This window comes from Chinchilla lanigera, unplaced genomic scaffold (genome assembly GCF_000276665.1).
Source record: "Chinchilla lanigera isolate Chin_1 unplaced genomic scaffold, ChiLan1.0 scaffold00032, whole genome shotgun sequence".
Classification (NCBI taxonomy): Eukaryota; Metazoa; Chordata; class Mammalia; order Rodentia; family Chinchillidae; genus Chinchilla; species Chinchilla lanigera.
This window is the reverse complement of record NW_004955433.1, coordinates 2,719,353-2,737,044: the sequence shown is the minus strand read 5'-3', so window position 1 is coordinate 2,737,044 and position 17,692 is coordinate 2,719,353. Positions and strand designations below refer to the sequence as shown.

Here is a 17,692-nt window from a genome sequence, read left to right as displayed (position 1 = left end):
AGATTTGTATGTACTGACAACAGCTTGGTTTTCTTTATTTCACCTGGGTTTAGTGTGGCTCAAAAGTGGGTGGGAAAATTAGTAACAATACAAATACAAATTCAGTACTTATAGGGGCAACATTTAATCTCCTAAATTCTTGAAAAATGAGGACAAGTAAACCAGGGGATACACTGGGAAACCAGTAATAAGAACAGCATGATAATCACACCAATGTTTTTAGCTGTCTTTTAACATGCCGGGCACCATTTTATGTGCTTTACACATATTTCAACAGCCTTACGAGTTAAGTGCTATTGTTACCCCACGTTTATCGTGAGGATCAGAAACGTATGAAAGATCATGGCTAATAATACGCATTAATGCTGGGATTCACCCTGGAGTCTGTGCTGCTAACCTTACCCAGTGCCACCTCCCAGGACACACAGAAACACGGGCTGACTGACAAATGTGATTTACATAAATGGATTCCCCGGCTGAACACTTAACCCTAATTCCCATAATCCTATTTGCACTGGTCAATGAACAGTTGTATTTATGATGAACTGGCATACTTTTAAGAGCATGATGAATCTATCAACATTCCAAAACCCCATGTGAAGAATATGATCTGCAAAAACAGGGCAAATTTGAAGAGACTAAGATAAAATATTTTTTTCTTTGGTGTCACACAAAAGCCAAATGCAGGAGACACTGGGAAAAATAAAGCTTAACAGCAAATGGAGTTTCACCCCACATCCAATTCATCAAAATCCTGTCACATGTATCTGCAAAATAGAGACTGATCCCTTTTTACCACCTTCATCACGTCCGCCCTCGACCAGGCCACCGTCACCCTTTATCCCAACCACCCTAGTCTTCTTATGGGACCACTGACCCCCGTGTTGGCCCCGTGCAGCTTCCAGAAGGATTACTTCCAAGTGAGAACATCACGTCTCAGCTCAGAGCCCCGGGCAGCTCCCACTCGCCTCAGAGTGAAACACTGAGGCTCCCAACTTCTCACTTTCCCTCAGCTCCAAGTGCTTCTTCTCTCTCATTCACGCTGCTCTTGCCACAGTCCCTTTCTTGCTATGGCTTGAATATGCCAAGTACACTCTGCCTCAGTGCATTTGCACTGCTGAGCCCTCTCCCTGGATGCCCCGAGACCTTCCCCAGATATCCACATGGCTCACTTCTTCACTTCCATCAGGCTTTGTTCAGATTTCTCTGCCTGAGAGGACTTTCCCTTACATAAAAGAGAACTGTCCCCCACCGGAGCTCAGTTATTTAAGCTGCTTTATTCTTTCAGGCAGTACTCGTCTGCACCTGTGTGTGTGTGTGTGTGTGTGTGTGTGTGTGTGTGTGTGTGTGTCTGCGTGTGTGTGGTCTGTGTCCCTACTAAAAATTACACTCCACCTGAGAGAAGTCACTCTCTCACAATTGCTTTTGTGTTCACTTCTATATCCCCAGGGCCTGGTAAGTAGCAGGTACACATACATTAGTATTTGTTGAACAAATGAATGAACAAAAGGACTTAGAAAGTGCTAAGGTCCTATCACCGTTAACTTTGAATTACTAATGTTTAATAGTCTCTAGTTATTAACTTGACACTCACCAATTCTGCTTTTCCCTCATAAATACAATAGCCCTTCCTTGGAATGCATTCAGGACAGCATTTTTCATTTAAGTGAATTAGTTCTTCACCCTGTAGAAAAAAGAGTGGCGGTACCACATCAAATTAACATGGCCAGGGACCAGTGCTGAACTGTGAAGAGCTGGGTTCCCTAACCGGGTGAGAAACCCTAGCACACCCTTTGCTTTGCCTACTACTTAGTCTCCCATACTGTTTCCTGTGGAAAGCCCAGTCATTCTACTTATCCTGCCAAGTGCTGTCTCTTTTCTGTTCCAATGAGCTGTGTGCTCTAATTGCCCTGAAAATGCCCGCCCATGGCCAGGAGCGCACATGAACAAGGGTAGCCAAGGTTAACGTCACCATCTTGGAAAGATGCATTTCAGGAAACAATCACACCCTCTTGAATATACATGGTTAGATCTTGACTTTGGTTCCATTAAGAGTGTGAAAATCAAACAACATTTTTCCTTAAATACAAAAATCGAATGCATCCTTTTATGCACAGATATAGGCATAAATTAAAAAGTAGTAGACTACTTTTTATTCAGTATTCCGAAGCTCTGTTGGCCAAATCACATCTATTTAAAAAGGACAGAAAACTGCAAGAAGAAGAAAAGAAAGCCACCCTTGAAGGATAGATGTTTAACTTATAAACTCTTATTAATTTAGTGTCTTCTTATAAAATTACTTCAAAATTATTTTTTACAAAACAGTAAATGCGGGGCTGGGGATTTAGCTCAGCGGCAAAAGCGCCTGCCTGGCAAGCGCAAGGTCGTGAGTTCGGTTCCCGGTACCAGAGAAAAACCAAAAAAAAAAAAACAAAACAAAAAAAAACAGTAAATGCTTGTTGTTAAACATTTTAAAGTAGTTCTGAATTCTACAGCTTGGAAAATGTAATTTCACTGCAGTCTTACCTTCTAGGGACTCCACTGTTAAAAATACAAACTCTGTTGCAATTTTTCACATGCATGCACTAATATCTAATACTGACAGGCTAAAGAGCATTCTTTAAAGTACTTTCCATTTTATAACAATACTTCTACTTTCTAAATAATCATGTTTCTTTAAATATTTAATAACTGATTTGAAGTCCATACTATGTTTAAAAGTACAGAAGTCATATTAAATGAAAACTGGATGATGTAAAATGACATTCGCTAAATAATCACAGTGATATTTTATATTTTAAAACACTGCAGTAAAGACAAATATGATATAAAGCCATTGGCTTTCTTTTGGTTGTAGTATTAGGGATGGATTCTACTTTTCTTGAGTTTTCAAATTTTTCCAAATCAATAAATATTATTTTAATGATGGAAAATATAAAGTAAAATAAACACAACAATGCAGGAATTATTATAACTTTTCACAGTGCCTAAAAAGTTATTTCAAAAGGAAAGGAGCTGTATAGGTTGCTTATACAACTGTCTATCAAAATTTCCTGCCAACCAGAGGCTGAGAGAGAGAGAGCAGTGGGTGCTACAGGGATCAGACATATTTACATATAAATTGTTTTGCAGAAATGTCAAGAATCAGCTGGTAGTGAAGGCATCCCTCAGAAACAGATTGAAATTTTCTTTCAAAGCATATAAAGGGGTTTGTATGCATGTAATCTAAGTTGTTTAAAACAATATTTGGAAACAAGACAGAGTTTGTGTGCTTCTATTAAAAAAAAAAAACACATGAGGGATTCTTGAGTGTCTGCTGCAACTTGAGTGTCTACTACAACACACACAGACAAGAGGTGCTCCCAGCCTCCACACACCACTGAGCCCTGTTCCTGAAGAGCAAGGATTCCATTTTAATGAGGCAGGAAGTTCTAAATAGATTTGCTATTTACATAAGAAGTCTAGATGCCCCAAACTATATCAGTTTTCTGAGGTGGGGAGGTTGCTCCAATTAGCATTTGACTTTTGCTTTAAAGGAAAATTGTTTTCTGAAGCAACAACTCCTTCTTTTAAAGGAAGTTGTCCTCCATAAGCCAAATCAAATCTGCCATTCTTCCAGTGAATCCATGAGATTGAGAGAGGAGATTAGGGCATGGCAAAGCTGGTTGGGTAACTAGGTATGACCTGTTAATTACAAGATACCTGAGCACACATACAGAACAATTTCCAAAGTCCTGTGCACGGACTTCTTGTAAAAACTTGAGCAAGTTTTCAGCAGGATACCCTAGACCTCACCTCAGCTCAAGGCCTGGGATCTCAGCACTGCCTCTCAGGACCCTTATGCAGAAGTTCTCATGGGTTTCCTTGAGATTTGGATGACATAAAGGACACAGACACCACAAAGAGTTTGCTGTGGTGGCTTTCCTTGTGATAACCCGTCCTGTGTCCTCCAGGGTGTACTTTTATCTTCCCTTTTCCACTTTAACATGCCCAAGCTCACTCTGCAGAGTCAATTTCTCCCTCATTCTTCACTTTTCTTTTTCATACACTCTGATGGAACTTCCCTCCTCCACTGGGGAAGGGAAAGGCTCCTCACATTTCTGCATGCCTACTCTCTTCTATGAGTTTTGCTATAAGCCTTGTGCCCATTACCATATTATATTTCAGATGTGAATGCTTGGTTCATTAAGAAAAGGTAAATTGACTTCATTTGAATTTGTTCAAAGACATTCTAAAATATGGAAAAGTAGAATCCATCACATTGTGCCATCCTACCATTGATTTATTTATACCTAAATATCTAGGGATCTGACTGAATATATCAAAGACAAAGACCATGCCATTTCCTCCTTTGTTGACAAATAAAAGTCATGTGCTATTTCAGTGCTACTTAGAACATTGCTGTTAATAACCAATGTGACAAAGACGTTAACGGCCATGCTGTGAACTGCCTCCTGTAGAAGCTCACTCCTCTATATCTTTTTTTGCAGATGTGCTTACACTAATACTTGGTAGCCAAGATTGGAAGTCAGATGACCCCGACATTTTAGAGAAAGGAACACAGGTGGGTAGAATTGAATAAAAATACCAACAGTGCACTTTCAATATCCCTTGGCAGGCATTGTTCCTCTGGGAAGTTCCTAATGCATTTAAATCAGATTTCCTTGGTGCCACTGTATATTTGTTTATACATCTGACCTCTTCCATCTGACCTCTGCCTGGGAATTCTTGAGGTTAGAATGGGTCTTACTCATCTTTTTATCACCAGCAATATAAACTGACTAGAAGTCAAGAAGTTAGAACACCAGGCTTTGCTTGAAGGAGGGGATAGTTGAAGGAGGGGATGGTAGGGAGGCACTGGGAACTGAACCCCCAACCTCTCACATGCTAGAAAAGCATTCTGTCACAGCTGGGCTTTAACAAGGTCATTCACCAGAGCTATTTACAGAAGTGTGATACATCAAGAAGACAATGGGATATTTTTCATAAGATTCAATTTTGGTTAAAATTTCACTTTGAGTAGCTTTTCTAGTTTGGAACCTAATAATTTGAAAAAAAAAACCAGGGAGGTGATCAAGAAGAAAGCAATTTAGTTGATTAAAGATCTGGAGAAATAGGCTACAGGCATTAGAATTCCTCAGCACATAAGAAGGAAACATGGTACAGTACATAGGGAGCAGACAGAGATACAACAGTGTTAGTTAAGTTTCAGAGTCACCAGAGGGGCGCTAACGTTCTCTCCACTTACACAGTTGCACCTCCTCTCTCCCAGAACAGATGAGAGGACCTGGCTGATGCCACTACAGTCAGGTGTCATGATGGAGCAGGCAGACACTTGGACATGTAGTAACATTGGGGGCAATGAGTTAAATCATCTTCTGTGATGATATTCTGTTCAGATCTGACTGGAAATAGGTGGTTAAAGAACCCAGTGTACCAGACCACCTCTCTGCTTTTCCATAAATTTTGGTGTAGAGGGAAAATAAGCCAGCACCCCAAGAGTCTCTCTCAGCTAGAGAGAGGAAGCCTCCCTAGGCTTCTTCCCATGCCTGTCCAAACACTCTGACTTCCTTAAAATAAAGAGAGAAAAAGAAATGAAGAGGTGTCTAGGGGTGTGGGAGGTAAATTTGTAAAAAGGAAAAAGCAACACCACCTTTATCTAAATATTTCAGCCCTGCCAAGACCAAGACGTCAGGGGGCAGTGAAAAATGGCCCTGGGAATGACCCACTCATTTGGAAGGCTACTCCTCCTCCGACACTGTGCTAAGAGCTGTGGAGAAGTGGGAGAGAGGAACTGGAAAGAAAAACGCCTTCGTGACACCCCACCCTTTAGAACTTTCAAGTTTCCTGCCTACCCAAGTTACCAGCCCTGAGGGAAACTGGAGGGGCGGATGGGAGCGCTCAGGGAGACAGAGACAATTTTAAAAGGAATTTGTTTTGCTAAGGGTCAAAATGGAGTTCAAAGAAAAAATAAAAAGCAATTTTCCTAAAACATACATCTATAGCCCAAACAGAGACTGCTTTGTTGGAAGCTTCTAGAAATTCTGCAGACAGCAGAAGTCAACAAAGGTCAATAGAGTTAATTGTTTATGAGGTCTCCCTAGCTCTCTCTTGAAAACAAAAACCAGTTTATTTTCTTTCCTGATGCACGGAGCAGCCCCAGGTGCTGGCTCCGCTTCCTGCTCCTCAGGGCCAGTGGGGTCTGCAGCAGAAGCCAGGCCTTGTACACCTGTGGACCCTGTGTGACAGCCAGAGTGAGGTGGGCAGGCCAGCAGCACTGAAGTCCAGCTGCACCGACTGATAGACTAATGTGCCATATCATGCCATTCCCTTTCATGTCTCTGGTCTCGGGGCTTCCAACCTGACCAGATGCATGGAGGGCTAAAAGCTCCAAGAAGCTGTTCTGAGCTCATCTGAACAAACAATGACATTCACTTGATGTCACAGAATCTTTGGGCTAAAAGGCCCCTTGAAATGGGAGCAATCAATATGGCTGTCTCCTCTGCTGCCAACAGGTAAGGAGCACACATGGGCCTGCCTATGCTGTTGAAAGAAGCTGCTACAGTCTGCATGCAAACCCCTTCGCTCCTTACCTGGGCACACTCCACCTTGGCACACTCTGCAGGCTGACAGGTCACTTGGCCACGGTGACACATGCAGAACTCACAGGGCGAGCCCTTCCACATGTCGTGCTGGTACTGCACTATCCCATTAGATGAACAGCCTCCGGCAGGAGACACACACTCCTCGCAGCACTGCATGGGGCGTCGAACCCTGCTCTGACCCTGAGGAGCAGACGGGGGTGGGGAGGACAGTCCTCAAGACACAGTGACAACACTCCACACAAAATGCAGATGTGCGCACCCCCGCCAGGTTCCTGACCCAAGGGCAGCAGCAAGCTCCCCTCCCTTTGAGACTCCGCCCAGGAAGCAGAGCTCTCCTCTCTCCATGGAACATTCTGCACATCATAGAATATTTGACTACCTCCGAGGACACACAGGATTAAGAACTGCACTTCTCAAATGCCCCCGAATCCAGCCTAGAAAACCAAGCTCTGTGCTCAGTACCTTCTGGCATCTCAGGGGAGGACAGGCCTGCTTATGACACCTGACCTTGCCCCGGTCACATGTGCACGTGGTACAGGAGTCTTGTTTCCACTGCTCCCCATGCTGAGGAAAGAAAGAAAGAAACGCAGGAAAAAGGTGGGACATTAGAGGTCAGCACATAAACTAGAAACCCAGACACATAGGACACCCAATTTTATTACATTTTTTTAATGGAGACACACTGAATGTACTCCTGAAAAATAGATCATTTAGGCAGAAATGGTCTCTAAGAAAAAATGTCAATAAATGTCCAAGTGAACACTGAACGAATTTTTGTTTAACTATATTCATTTTCCTCTGTACCAGGAACACAGAGGCCTTGAGAACCCTGGGACGAAGGGGAAGGCACTGATGACTGAGGACGTTTTAGGTCTTATTCTTTGCCAGGTGACCCAGCACTCAGGGGCACACTTGCATTTCTCTGCTTCCCTTGCAGCTAGAGCTGTGCATGGTCTCAAAGCCACCTGAGGCTAGATCAGGGGAGGTTTGCTCAAGCGGTGGAGGTCAAGGAAGAGACTTTCCTCCTGCCACTTTCTTCCACCAGCTGGCAGCAGTGACCATGTGAGTGTGAGTTGTAAGGGGCTAAGGAAGGTACCTAGAGGACATGGGGGACATCACTGAGACCTGAACTTACCAGCCCCGGAGCCGCCCTGTCTCTGCAATTCTTGTTTCGTAAGACAGTAAAGGTTTTCATGGTAGCCATTTTCAGAAGGGCGTTTCTGCCACTTGTCACCGAAAACATCATAACGGATACAAGTTCTGTCTCTTCCCAAAGAATCAGTCTGGCATAATTGTGTCCAATAAAGACACCATGCAAGCCGCATACACGGCCACTGTGTCAGGCAGTGCACACTCAGCAGTAAAAAATCACTAATTAGTTATTTTACATTCAGATTTCGAGTGACCTATCTGGAATCTGTCAGACTTCCACCCCTAACACTTAGATACAGATTCTGTACTGCACGGAAATCTGTACTGATTTCTAGTTAGTCTTCCTTACAGCGGCTGACAAGGATGTTTGGCTTTGCTAGTTATGTTCTTTACAATAACATAAGCTTCTTTTGGTGCAGCTCGGTACTCCTAAGACAGCAGCTCCATCTGTTCCCTCGGTCTGTGGAACTCATCTTTACTCGGAGTGCACTTGGGTTTGGTGCAGATGTCCAGGCTGTTCCAAAGGTGCTTTCACGTCCGCTTTATCCCCCGCCATCAGGTTTCGACCTCCCTCTCACACCCCCGTGCTCCTCCCGTGTTTCCTCACAGGATCGGGCAGGGCAGGCAGCGGGGCTGTGTCTGAATATCAGTGCATCAATTCCAGCCAAAGCAGAAAGACCTTCTCAGAGCCTCAGGGCTCAGTAGTGTAAACTAACGGTGACGAGCAATAGCCCCTTTCTCCCTCAAAGATATGTGAACAGTAAGTTCACCAAGGTTTGTCAGCCAGGTACTGCTTGCCAGAACATTACTTTATATTTTTTTGTTGTTGTTGTTTTGGAGACAGGGTCTCATTACGTAGTTCAGACTGGCCTTGAACTCACTATGTAGCCCATGCTGGCCTGGAACTTGTAGCAATCCTCCTGTCTCAGCCTCCCAGGTGCTGGGATAATAGGCACGCACTACCCTGCCCAACGTCTTTTTTATTTCCCTTCAATTTAATTTTCATAAAGGCTTTGTGTGAAGAAGGGGGGCATTTAAGTACTGAGTCACTGGTGCTGGCAAAGAGCAAGACGTGAGGATAAGGAGGGGCTGCGGCTGGAAGGAGGAGGGAAGAGGTATGAAAAGCTGTCGCACCCCTGCATGGGGTGCATCAAAGTACCTGGTACACGTGGCCAGCTGCTGAGCAGGATGGTGGTGAGCACTGCGGGCAACACTTTCCAGGGACTCGGACAACAGCTTCTCCCTAATGAAGCAATGATCAAAGGAGACACTCACAGGCTCTGCACCATAGGAAAACCTCATTCACAGCCAATGCACCCATGTGCCCGGAGCATCTAAACCAGGGGTTTCTTCTCCAGGTGCCTGTATTAGCCGCCTGGGGCTCTGGTAAACATTAGCACCACCAAGCTTGGTGTGAAGAAGTTTTGCCCACTGCTCAAGCTTTGTTCTCTTTTGAGAACAGATAAAAGCACAACAATAAAAATAATAATACATTGGTATTTCCCAGGAACTGTTCTTAGTATTTCACACGGCCCTGTGAAGTAGATGCTTTTATTCCTGATTTACAAATGAGAACAGTAAAGACCAGAGAGGTTGTGCAACTTGCCCAGGGGTATACAGCTGACCCAGCAATGGCAAATAGTAAGGCCAGAACTTCAAAGCACCAACCAAACCAACACTTAAGGACACCCAGACTTTACCTGGGACACCTCTAAGCCTGAAAATGAAAGTATTGCTTCCTCAATCAACTACTTTATGATTCTTTGCACCTTTCTATAAACCCACTTATTTATATATGTGCATGAGGGAGCTTATGTGGAAAGACGCAGTCAAACCTCTAAAAATTTGAGAATAAGGCAATGCAGAGAAATGAGGGAGAGAGACTAACGGCCCAAGGAGCCTCCTCTGCTTCTCTACCCCACATTCCAAGTTCTGTCACCCCTCACCCCCACCAGAATGTCAGCCCACTTGTCTCTTCCACCCTGGGAGTTTTCACACGGCAGGCTCCTCGTCAAGGCCTGAGTCAGCTGTGCACTCTCACTAGCACCTCTTCAGTGGCAGGAAGGTAGATGAATTAAAAGTAGAGGCAGGAGGGAGAAAATACACCAAGTTTCAATGGTTGAGAACTGCTAGATCTTGTATAGAAAACACCTCCCAAATCCTGGCTTCACTTTCTCTTATGAGGAGCAGAAACTGCTATTTATTATCATAATCACTCAAGTACTCATTTTTAAAATCAAGGCCAAAGCCAGGCATGGTGGCACATACCTGTAATCCTAGCACTTGGGAGGCTGAGGCAGGAGGATCACTGCAAGTTCCAGGCCAGGATGGGCTACAAATTGAGTTCAATGCCAGCAGGAACTGCATAGTGAGACTCTGTCTCAAAAACACCAAAAAAAACCCCCCAAAAAACAAAAAAAGCAAAACTCAAAAGGCCAATAAAATGGGGGTGTTATGGCTTGTATCATGTAGATGTCTTCCCAAAGCCCCATATGGTCATAGGTGTGACTTTTGAAGGTGGCTGGATGTAGAGTATGTGATGCTGGATTAAAGATGTGATACTGGGACTGATTCATGTGCTAGCATTAAAGGTGCCCTACCCTGGGGAAAGAGAAGAGGAAAAATAGTATAATCTAATAGATTTAATGCCATTAGTCAAAACCAGACTAAAAAAAAAAATTGAAAACTGTAATATAGTCTGAAAGGACACTACAATATTTCAGGCAAAATATGTGAAGACACATGCAGAGACCCAGCTCGACAGTACTGCAGCCGTGTTGGCCACTAACTGTCCTCTCTGCCACACATCCCAAGCCCCGCCGGACTGGATTTAAGACAGACAAGCACGGTGTGCCAGCCACAGGTGGCTGGGCTGTTTTTAACTGACACCACCCAAGTTAATTTCACAGGCTTAAGAACAGCTAGGTCCATTCCTCTGGCTTAGCATGTAAACCCCTTCCTCCTGCCTGAAGGAGCCACCAGGCTCGCTGCTGCCCAAGGCAGGTTCTTGTCTGTGAGTTCCCAGTAAACTGTACTTGTGTGCTCCTGGATCTGTCTTTCCCTGTCTTTAGTCCCAGGACCTTCCATCTTTGGCAGCCAGTTCTCATAAGTGGGCCTGAGCTTTGCCAAATTAATATTTTACCTGGAAGACGTTTGAAGAGTAAAGATTTTTTAAAAATTCTACAGAAATACAGCAGGGTAAAATAAGCTGCATGTAACAGAATACAAAAGATTGGTCCACTCTCACATTAAACTATAAAACTGAATGGAAAGGCATCCATAGAGTTGGGACGAGAAGGTATTACAATCCCTCCAAAAGTTAGCTCCTCTAAATTGTCTTTCACCGATGCAGGCAATAAGAAAATAATTCTCAAACATGTAGAGACTCAGAGAACCTACCAATAGTTACTTTCTTCTTAAAAAATACAAAAGTGAAGTAGAAACTGCCCAGGTTAATCAATATTGGCAGGGCAAAACGGTGATTTTTAAAAAATCTGTGGCAATATCAAGAACTACTCCTTTCAGACTGGACACACCATTTAAGAGAGCCTACCAAAATGTACAGGGGTATGGCCCACTTTACAGGCCTTCTGAACAAAAGTTGGAAGTAGGCAGTATCGGTGAGAATTTAAGCTCTTCTTAAGGCAGTAACTCCTTATTTGAACATAGGGAATATTTACTTTTGTTATCACTAACTTTTAGACTAGGATTATAATTATGCAAGTGTTTGCCTAGCAAGAGACTGAAATGAGTGACCAAATAAAAGAAAGTTTTTCATGGTCTTCTTTTTTTTAGGTCTTTTTGAGACATAGTCTCACTATGCAATTTAGGCTGACCTTGAGCTCACTTTGTAGCCCAGCCTCCTGAGTGCTAGGATTACAGGTGTGTGCCACCACGCCTGGCCACTTCAGGGTCTTCTTGAACAGTGGAAATGAGTGATCATTTTCTTTCTGCTTTCCAAACTGTCCTTAATGAACACATTCCTTTTATAATTAAAAAAGTTACACTAAAAGTCATGAAAAGCCTTGAAGATGGGTCACAAATTTTTTTGAGCTCAGCAATGGAAAATACATTTTGATGGATGAAGTTGTGTTTTCTTTGCATTTAATGACCTAATGCATATAAAATATGAACAATCATGCTCAATGATGTTAGCAAATATTGTTATTGTGATTTTTATTACACATGAATGCTTCATAACTCCTCATGTGGGGAGGCCTGATAGCATGATGTTGGAAGCGGGAGCCAGGCGTGATGTGGAGCCTCATGGGTTAGCAGTTCTGGTGCTTCCTAACTGTGCCACCTTGAGCAAGCTGCACTCTCCTTACCTGAGCTCATCACATAGAATGAAAATGATAATAATAGTTCTTACTTCACACGGCTGTAATAAAAATTACAAAGCTCTTAAAATTAATGACTGGCACATATTAATCACCCCAAATTCAGTGCTGGTGGTAAGGAGGGTTGTGCTGATAGTGATGGAGAGATAGGCGACATCAATATAACACGAATGCTGCACAGCACTCTATTTCAGCAGAACATCCAACACTTAATAGTGATATTAAATCAAGAAAAATGTTCTAAATGATCTGACAGTTGGATTTTTAAAAATATGCTGAGGCAAAAACAAGCTTAATGATACAAGAGTATTGAGATCAATCTATTTCCAAGTCTTCAGAGTGCTTGCATCTCAATTAGCTCTAAAGGATGGTACCAAATTTCCTCTTTTTACATTAATTATGTACAATGATGTAAACTGTAAGTTAATACTGTACATAAAGCAAGAGTTCATGCTCGATGCTTTTTGCAGATAAGAAACACTGCTTTCAACTACTCTAACACTGGTGCCCTAATATGTCATGTGTGGCTGAGTTCTCAACTATCTAAATCAGAAGATCCTCAGCGGGGTGCTCCCTCAGCCCCTCCTCCCCAGTTCCCTTTGTGTATTGTCCTTACATGACCCTTCCTACACCACAGCACCAGACCCCAGGAAGGGACAACCAGAGCACAAGGCTGTGCAGAAGCTCCCCCGTAATTCCCAAGCCAGGGCAAGGCCTGGTGCTGATCCGGGAGCTGAGATATGTGCGCAGTAGCTGATGTGGCACGGCTAATACAACTGAGTCTTTCTGTTACACACATTTCCCCTTTATCTGGCATTTAGCATTTCTTGTCTAATTGCCTTTTGTCTGCATTTAAAAATATTGCCCACTTGTCACAATATGCCATGTTATTGACTTTGTTTTATTTGACACAAAGTACTGCTTTGTATCAACTAAATGTTAGCTTCCAGCTTTCCCGTAGATCAAAAATGAGCTATTTTTCAACTTGAGGCAAGACTCCTTCCACAGTTATCTGTCAACTGCCACAGAACATCTATAGGAACCTCTGGAAGAGCAAAAAATTATAAAATACCACATATACCACATTTATTTGCAATTGATTTTCCCTTCTGAATTTGTGTGAAGAGCCTAACATTTTGAAATTCAGATCAGCTTTAAATGAAGAACAAGGTCCAATAACATCCCCAGAGAAAATCCTTTAATAATTTAAATCATTATCCTATAAGAACTAAACTGTGTACATCTGGATAGTCAGGTTCAAAGATGTGTATACGTCTTGACAATCAGACTATCCCTGTGTGCTGAAAACAACAGCAGACCTGATCATATTACCAAATTTTCCAGATGTTTAGCTTGACATTTTTGGAACATCTGTAATTCAAGCTGGAGGCTTCCTTGTGAGCACTCACATGCTCAATTTCATTATGTAACAATTAGCCTAAATGAGTGGTAATTAGACCTATCTGTAACTCCTAAAGGGAAAAGAAACATCGCAGAAGTGGTCTCTAAAAGTGCTCTATGAGAAAAAGAAAATGACCCTTGTGTCTCATTTCTAGTGCTTCCAAGGCCTCCTGACAAAATCTCAGCACACCCTAAGTTCTTGAGTTAACAGCCTATGAAAGACCTGCTCTGAGGTATCGCCCTTACCTGGTTACAAAACAGGGGCTGGCACTGAGCTGCGAAGCACTGGGTGACCCCATCTCGGCACATGCACTTGGCACAGCGACTCAGCTGCCAGTCCTCCCCATCCTGATACACACGGCCTTCATGGGAACAGGGTTCTGGAAGGCCGAAGGAATGAGGATTAGTAGGAGGGCTACACAGTGTGCAGAGGCCCGAGTCACCGTGAACAGAAGGAATCTCTTCTGGGGCTTCATGCCCTGTGATGGCTGTGCAGACATCTCCAAATCCATGCTTTGTAAGTGGAATCCAATAGAGTTTGGAGCCTCAGCTCATGCACGGTACTATCTGCCAGGGGTTTCCCAGGACAGACTGACAGGGGCCTGCGCCCATTCTCTGCCCAGTGAAAGCTGTCACCTTTGACCTATACCAGGACCTCGGTGCCCAGGAGTGTGCCTGGGCCCTCACCCCAAGTCACAGCGTGAGCCAGGGGTACCTGGGGAGGGGGGCTCTCCGCTCCTCCTGCAATACCCCCAGGCCTGAGGGAGTACAACAATAAATAACAAATAAAACATATGACAGGCTAAGAGAGACAACAGAAGCAAAGAAAAGACTTTTTAAACAAGAGACCCTTCCTTTTCACAAATTTCGCAGTTGGCGCAGCAGATCCTCCCATCTCTCAAGGCAAAATCCTTCTCTTGTGTCTTTCTCATGGAGGCTTGGTGAGAAAGCCCCTAGGGCCAAAGAAAGACTCCCACAAACTCAGTTCCACCCCCACACCACCTCCCCGTGTGCTGCTCCTATAGGCTCACTTGTGGGGTTACTTGGCTTAAGGCAGCCACCAGGTTCCAGGTGCTACTGAATAGAAGAAGTATCCTAGCGATCATCTGCCAGGAGAGCGGAAGGCAGCACTGACGATGCTTCCTCCTTATCGTGAAGCCTGTGCTGTTTAGTACAGAAGCGGAAGGGGACTCAAAACTCTAAAGGGGGATTTTAAAGGTACAGGGACCAAGCATGGATTCCAAGGAGAAGCCTGGAAGCCAGCCGCTGGCTTGCTGGTGCCACAGTTGGTAGCAACAACCTCTTCAGTGAAGAGACCAAAAGGACAAGTCAAAGACCGCCTTGCTGTGGTGTCCCGGAGGAAGACACTGCACAGGCAAGACCAGCCAGTAGAACTAGCTGGCAGTGCTGCCTTGGAACAGACTTCCGCCCTCTTCAACCACAGGGGCAGGGGGAACCACTTGGCTTCGTGGAATGTTCCCCTCTTCCCTGTCCCTCTCAGGAGCTGCAAATGCAGAGGCTGCATCTGGCCAAGGCAAAATAGATAAGCAAGAGACTCTCAGGATCCCAAGTTTGGAATGGAGTTTAATGATTTGTTCCAACCTCACTCTCGGAACCATTGCTCCTGCCGAGTGCAAGGCTACGTCTTGGTTCCAGTACGGATGGGGGAGGGATCTTTGAGCCACACCGAACAGGAAAGATACGGGTTGACATACTCTGTCACCTCAAAGGCAAACAGGGTACTTTCTGCATGCTTGTACTCACTTCCAGGGCCCACACAAACTGGGCAGCAGCTTCCTTCAGGGATGAATTCCAGCTCCTGCTGTCCACAGGACCGTGGTGGGCATGGCTGGGGGGTGCATCTTACTTCGCCATGAGCACAGGAGCACACTTGACATGGGGGAGAGGCCCACTGTGAGCCATGCTGTGTGCCAGGGGAAGAAGCAGAAAGAGTTAGCTCCAGAACGTAGGCCTTCACCGGCCAAAGCCGCTGTCTTCCAAGCTGAGGGTGGAGTGCAGGAAAGGTGGGAGAAAGTGCTGAGCTTAGAAGATGTCACTAGGGCTTGCAAAGCTCCAGGCTGAAGACCAGATTGCACATGGGCTTTTCTTTCACTTATCCCAAAATATTGTGTTTGAAAGTTTCAAAAAAAAAAAGAAAAAAAAAGTACACAGAAATTAAAATGATGCTAGTCCTATCATTAAAACATTCTATAGAACCCAAAGTAAAATACACATATATTTACTGCATTCCTTAAAATGGTCCCCACCCACCAAGACAGGTCTCACTATGTTTCCCAGGATGTCCCTAAACTCCTGGGCTCAAATGATCCTCCTGTCTCAACTCTAACTTCCTGAGTAGGTGGGAGTAAAGGTGTATACTGCGGTACCCAGTCATTCTCCTTGTCCTCCTCCTCCTCTTCCTCTTCTTTTTCGTGGTGCTGGAGATTGAACCCAGGATCTCACAACTGCTAAGCATGTGATCTACCACACTAAGTTTATTCCCCCAGCCCACCGGGGTCTATCATTTTCAATAGCTGTCACGTTTATCTATCTTCCCCTTCCCTCCAGTAAACATGGGGTGGCCAGCCAGAGACACTGGCTCCATCCTGCTCTCTCACAAACTACAGCCCAAGGGCACTGGCAGTGAGGGAGCAGAATGCCCTTGATGCAGCACTGTGTCAGAGCCAGCATTTCATCAGTGACCTAACAGACTCAGGTTTAGAGCCATCCTATGGTCTACCAAGCACACAAAGCACCTAAATGAGCCATGCTCAGAGCTGATACAGAAAGAACTGGCATGTAAAAAACTACAGCCAAGCTGAGTGACTAGGGAAATAGCTGCCAAAGTACACTTTCTCACTTGCACAATGGAGCAATGGTGGCCTCTCCCAAGATATAAGGAAGGAGTAATTTAATAAATAAATATCCGTAAGCTTTCTTTCTGCAATATTTTCTTAAATATGGGAACCTGCTCCACTGCACTTGTATTAAATCTAACACATGATGTGTCTCTGATTCAGCACTAATCATATATGGGCCTTTATTTAAAATCAGAGCTTCGAAGAGCTCAGTCACCTCAACATAATGTGGGGACCACAGCTCTAAGTGTCACTAAGAAACACATAAAACAAGCATCCTCTTCTCAAACTTGTGCAGAATAGTTTTTCATTTCTCTCAAACACAAAGGGGCCCTTCCTACCTGAGCAAGCCAGTACTGCTTCGTGCCGCAATTGCCATCGGGTTGCAAATGCACCAAGTCTGTATGATGAATTAGCTGTGCAGTTACTGCAGCACAGCAAATCACAATGCTCCGGCCATTAGGGGACCCAGGAAGGCAATGTGCGCGAGCATCAGTCCAGTGAACCAAAGTCTGTCCCCTGCACGTTTTCACGTCCCAGCTCAGCTCTTCCTGCCTTGGGGATTGGGGTGGGTGACTTAATGTTTGTCAATCTTAGTTTTCTTGTCTATAAAACTGACACAGCATGACAGCCTCCCCTTCACTGGTTCTTACAAAGGATCAGTGACAGTGTGTGAGAGAGTGGGCATGGGACATGGCACACAGGTGCTCGCTCAAGATAGAGCAGGGCTTTCCAGAGGCTGGGGAAGAAGGGACGTGGGGAGACGGTGGCCAAAGGACACAGCTTTTAGTTCTGAGGGAACCCGTTCAGGGGTCCAGTGTATGGCATGGTGGCAGCGGATGTGTGCTGCCTAATCTTGATTGTCAGCTTGTCTGCATTAAGAGACTCCTGGAAGGTGATTCAGACTGTGAGGGCACTAACCTCATTGATGGGTTAACCTTTTGACCCTCAATGGGCTACTAGAAAGTGGGGTTTGGAGGAAGTGGGTCATATCTGGTCTTTGATCCCTTTCTCTCTGGCTTTTTTCTTGTGCTCTGCTTCCTGGTTGCCTTGAAGCAAGAAGTTTTGGTCCATCTGCCCTTCTGCATGATATTTCATGGACACAAAGACCAAGTCCTTTCCCATCAATTTTACTCCTGCTATAATCACATCTAAAATTTCAATTTTAACACAGCATATAAATGGGCACGTCTACAAATCATGAGCTAGTAAGATACAAAGAACCATTGAACTTTATGCTTAAAAAGGTAAAAAATAAAGCAAAGGGGGCTGGGGATTTAGCTCAGTGGCACAGCCTCTGCCTGGCAAGTTCAAAGTCATAAGTTCTATTATATAT

The 17,692-nt window shown here is 44.3% G+C and overlaps 1 protein-coding gene across 2 annotated transcripts in view; it reads right to left on the bottom strand.

Moving 5' to 3' along the window:
* Positions 1–17,692, bottom strand: part of Fras1 (Fraser extracellular matrix complex subunit 1) — a 410,067-nt gene that overhangs the window by 220,250 nt on the left and 172,125 nt on the right. For both annotated transcript variants that reach the window (XM_013516132.1, XM_005388203.2), the window contains 6 exons: positions 15,263–15,422; positions 13,745–13,878; positions 8,917–9,000; positions 7,068–7,169; positions 6,594–6,785; positions 1,595–1,684 (listed from right to left, as the gene is read on the bottom strand). In XM_013516132.1, coding sequence (XP_013371586.1) covers positions 1,595–1,684; positions 6,594–6,785; positions 7,068–7,169; positions 8,917–9,000; positions 13,745–13,878; positions 15,263–15,422 — 762 coding nt within the window. The remainder of the gene's footprint in view (positions 1–1,594; positions 1,685–6,593; positions 6,786–7,067; positions 7,170–8,916; positions 9,001–13,744; positions 13,879–15,262; positions 15,423–17,692) is intronic.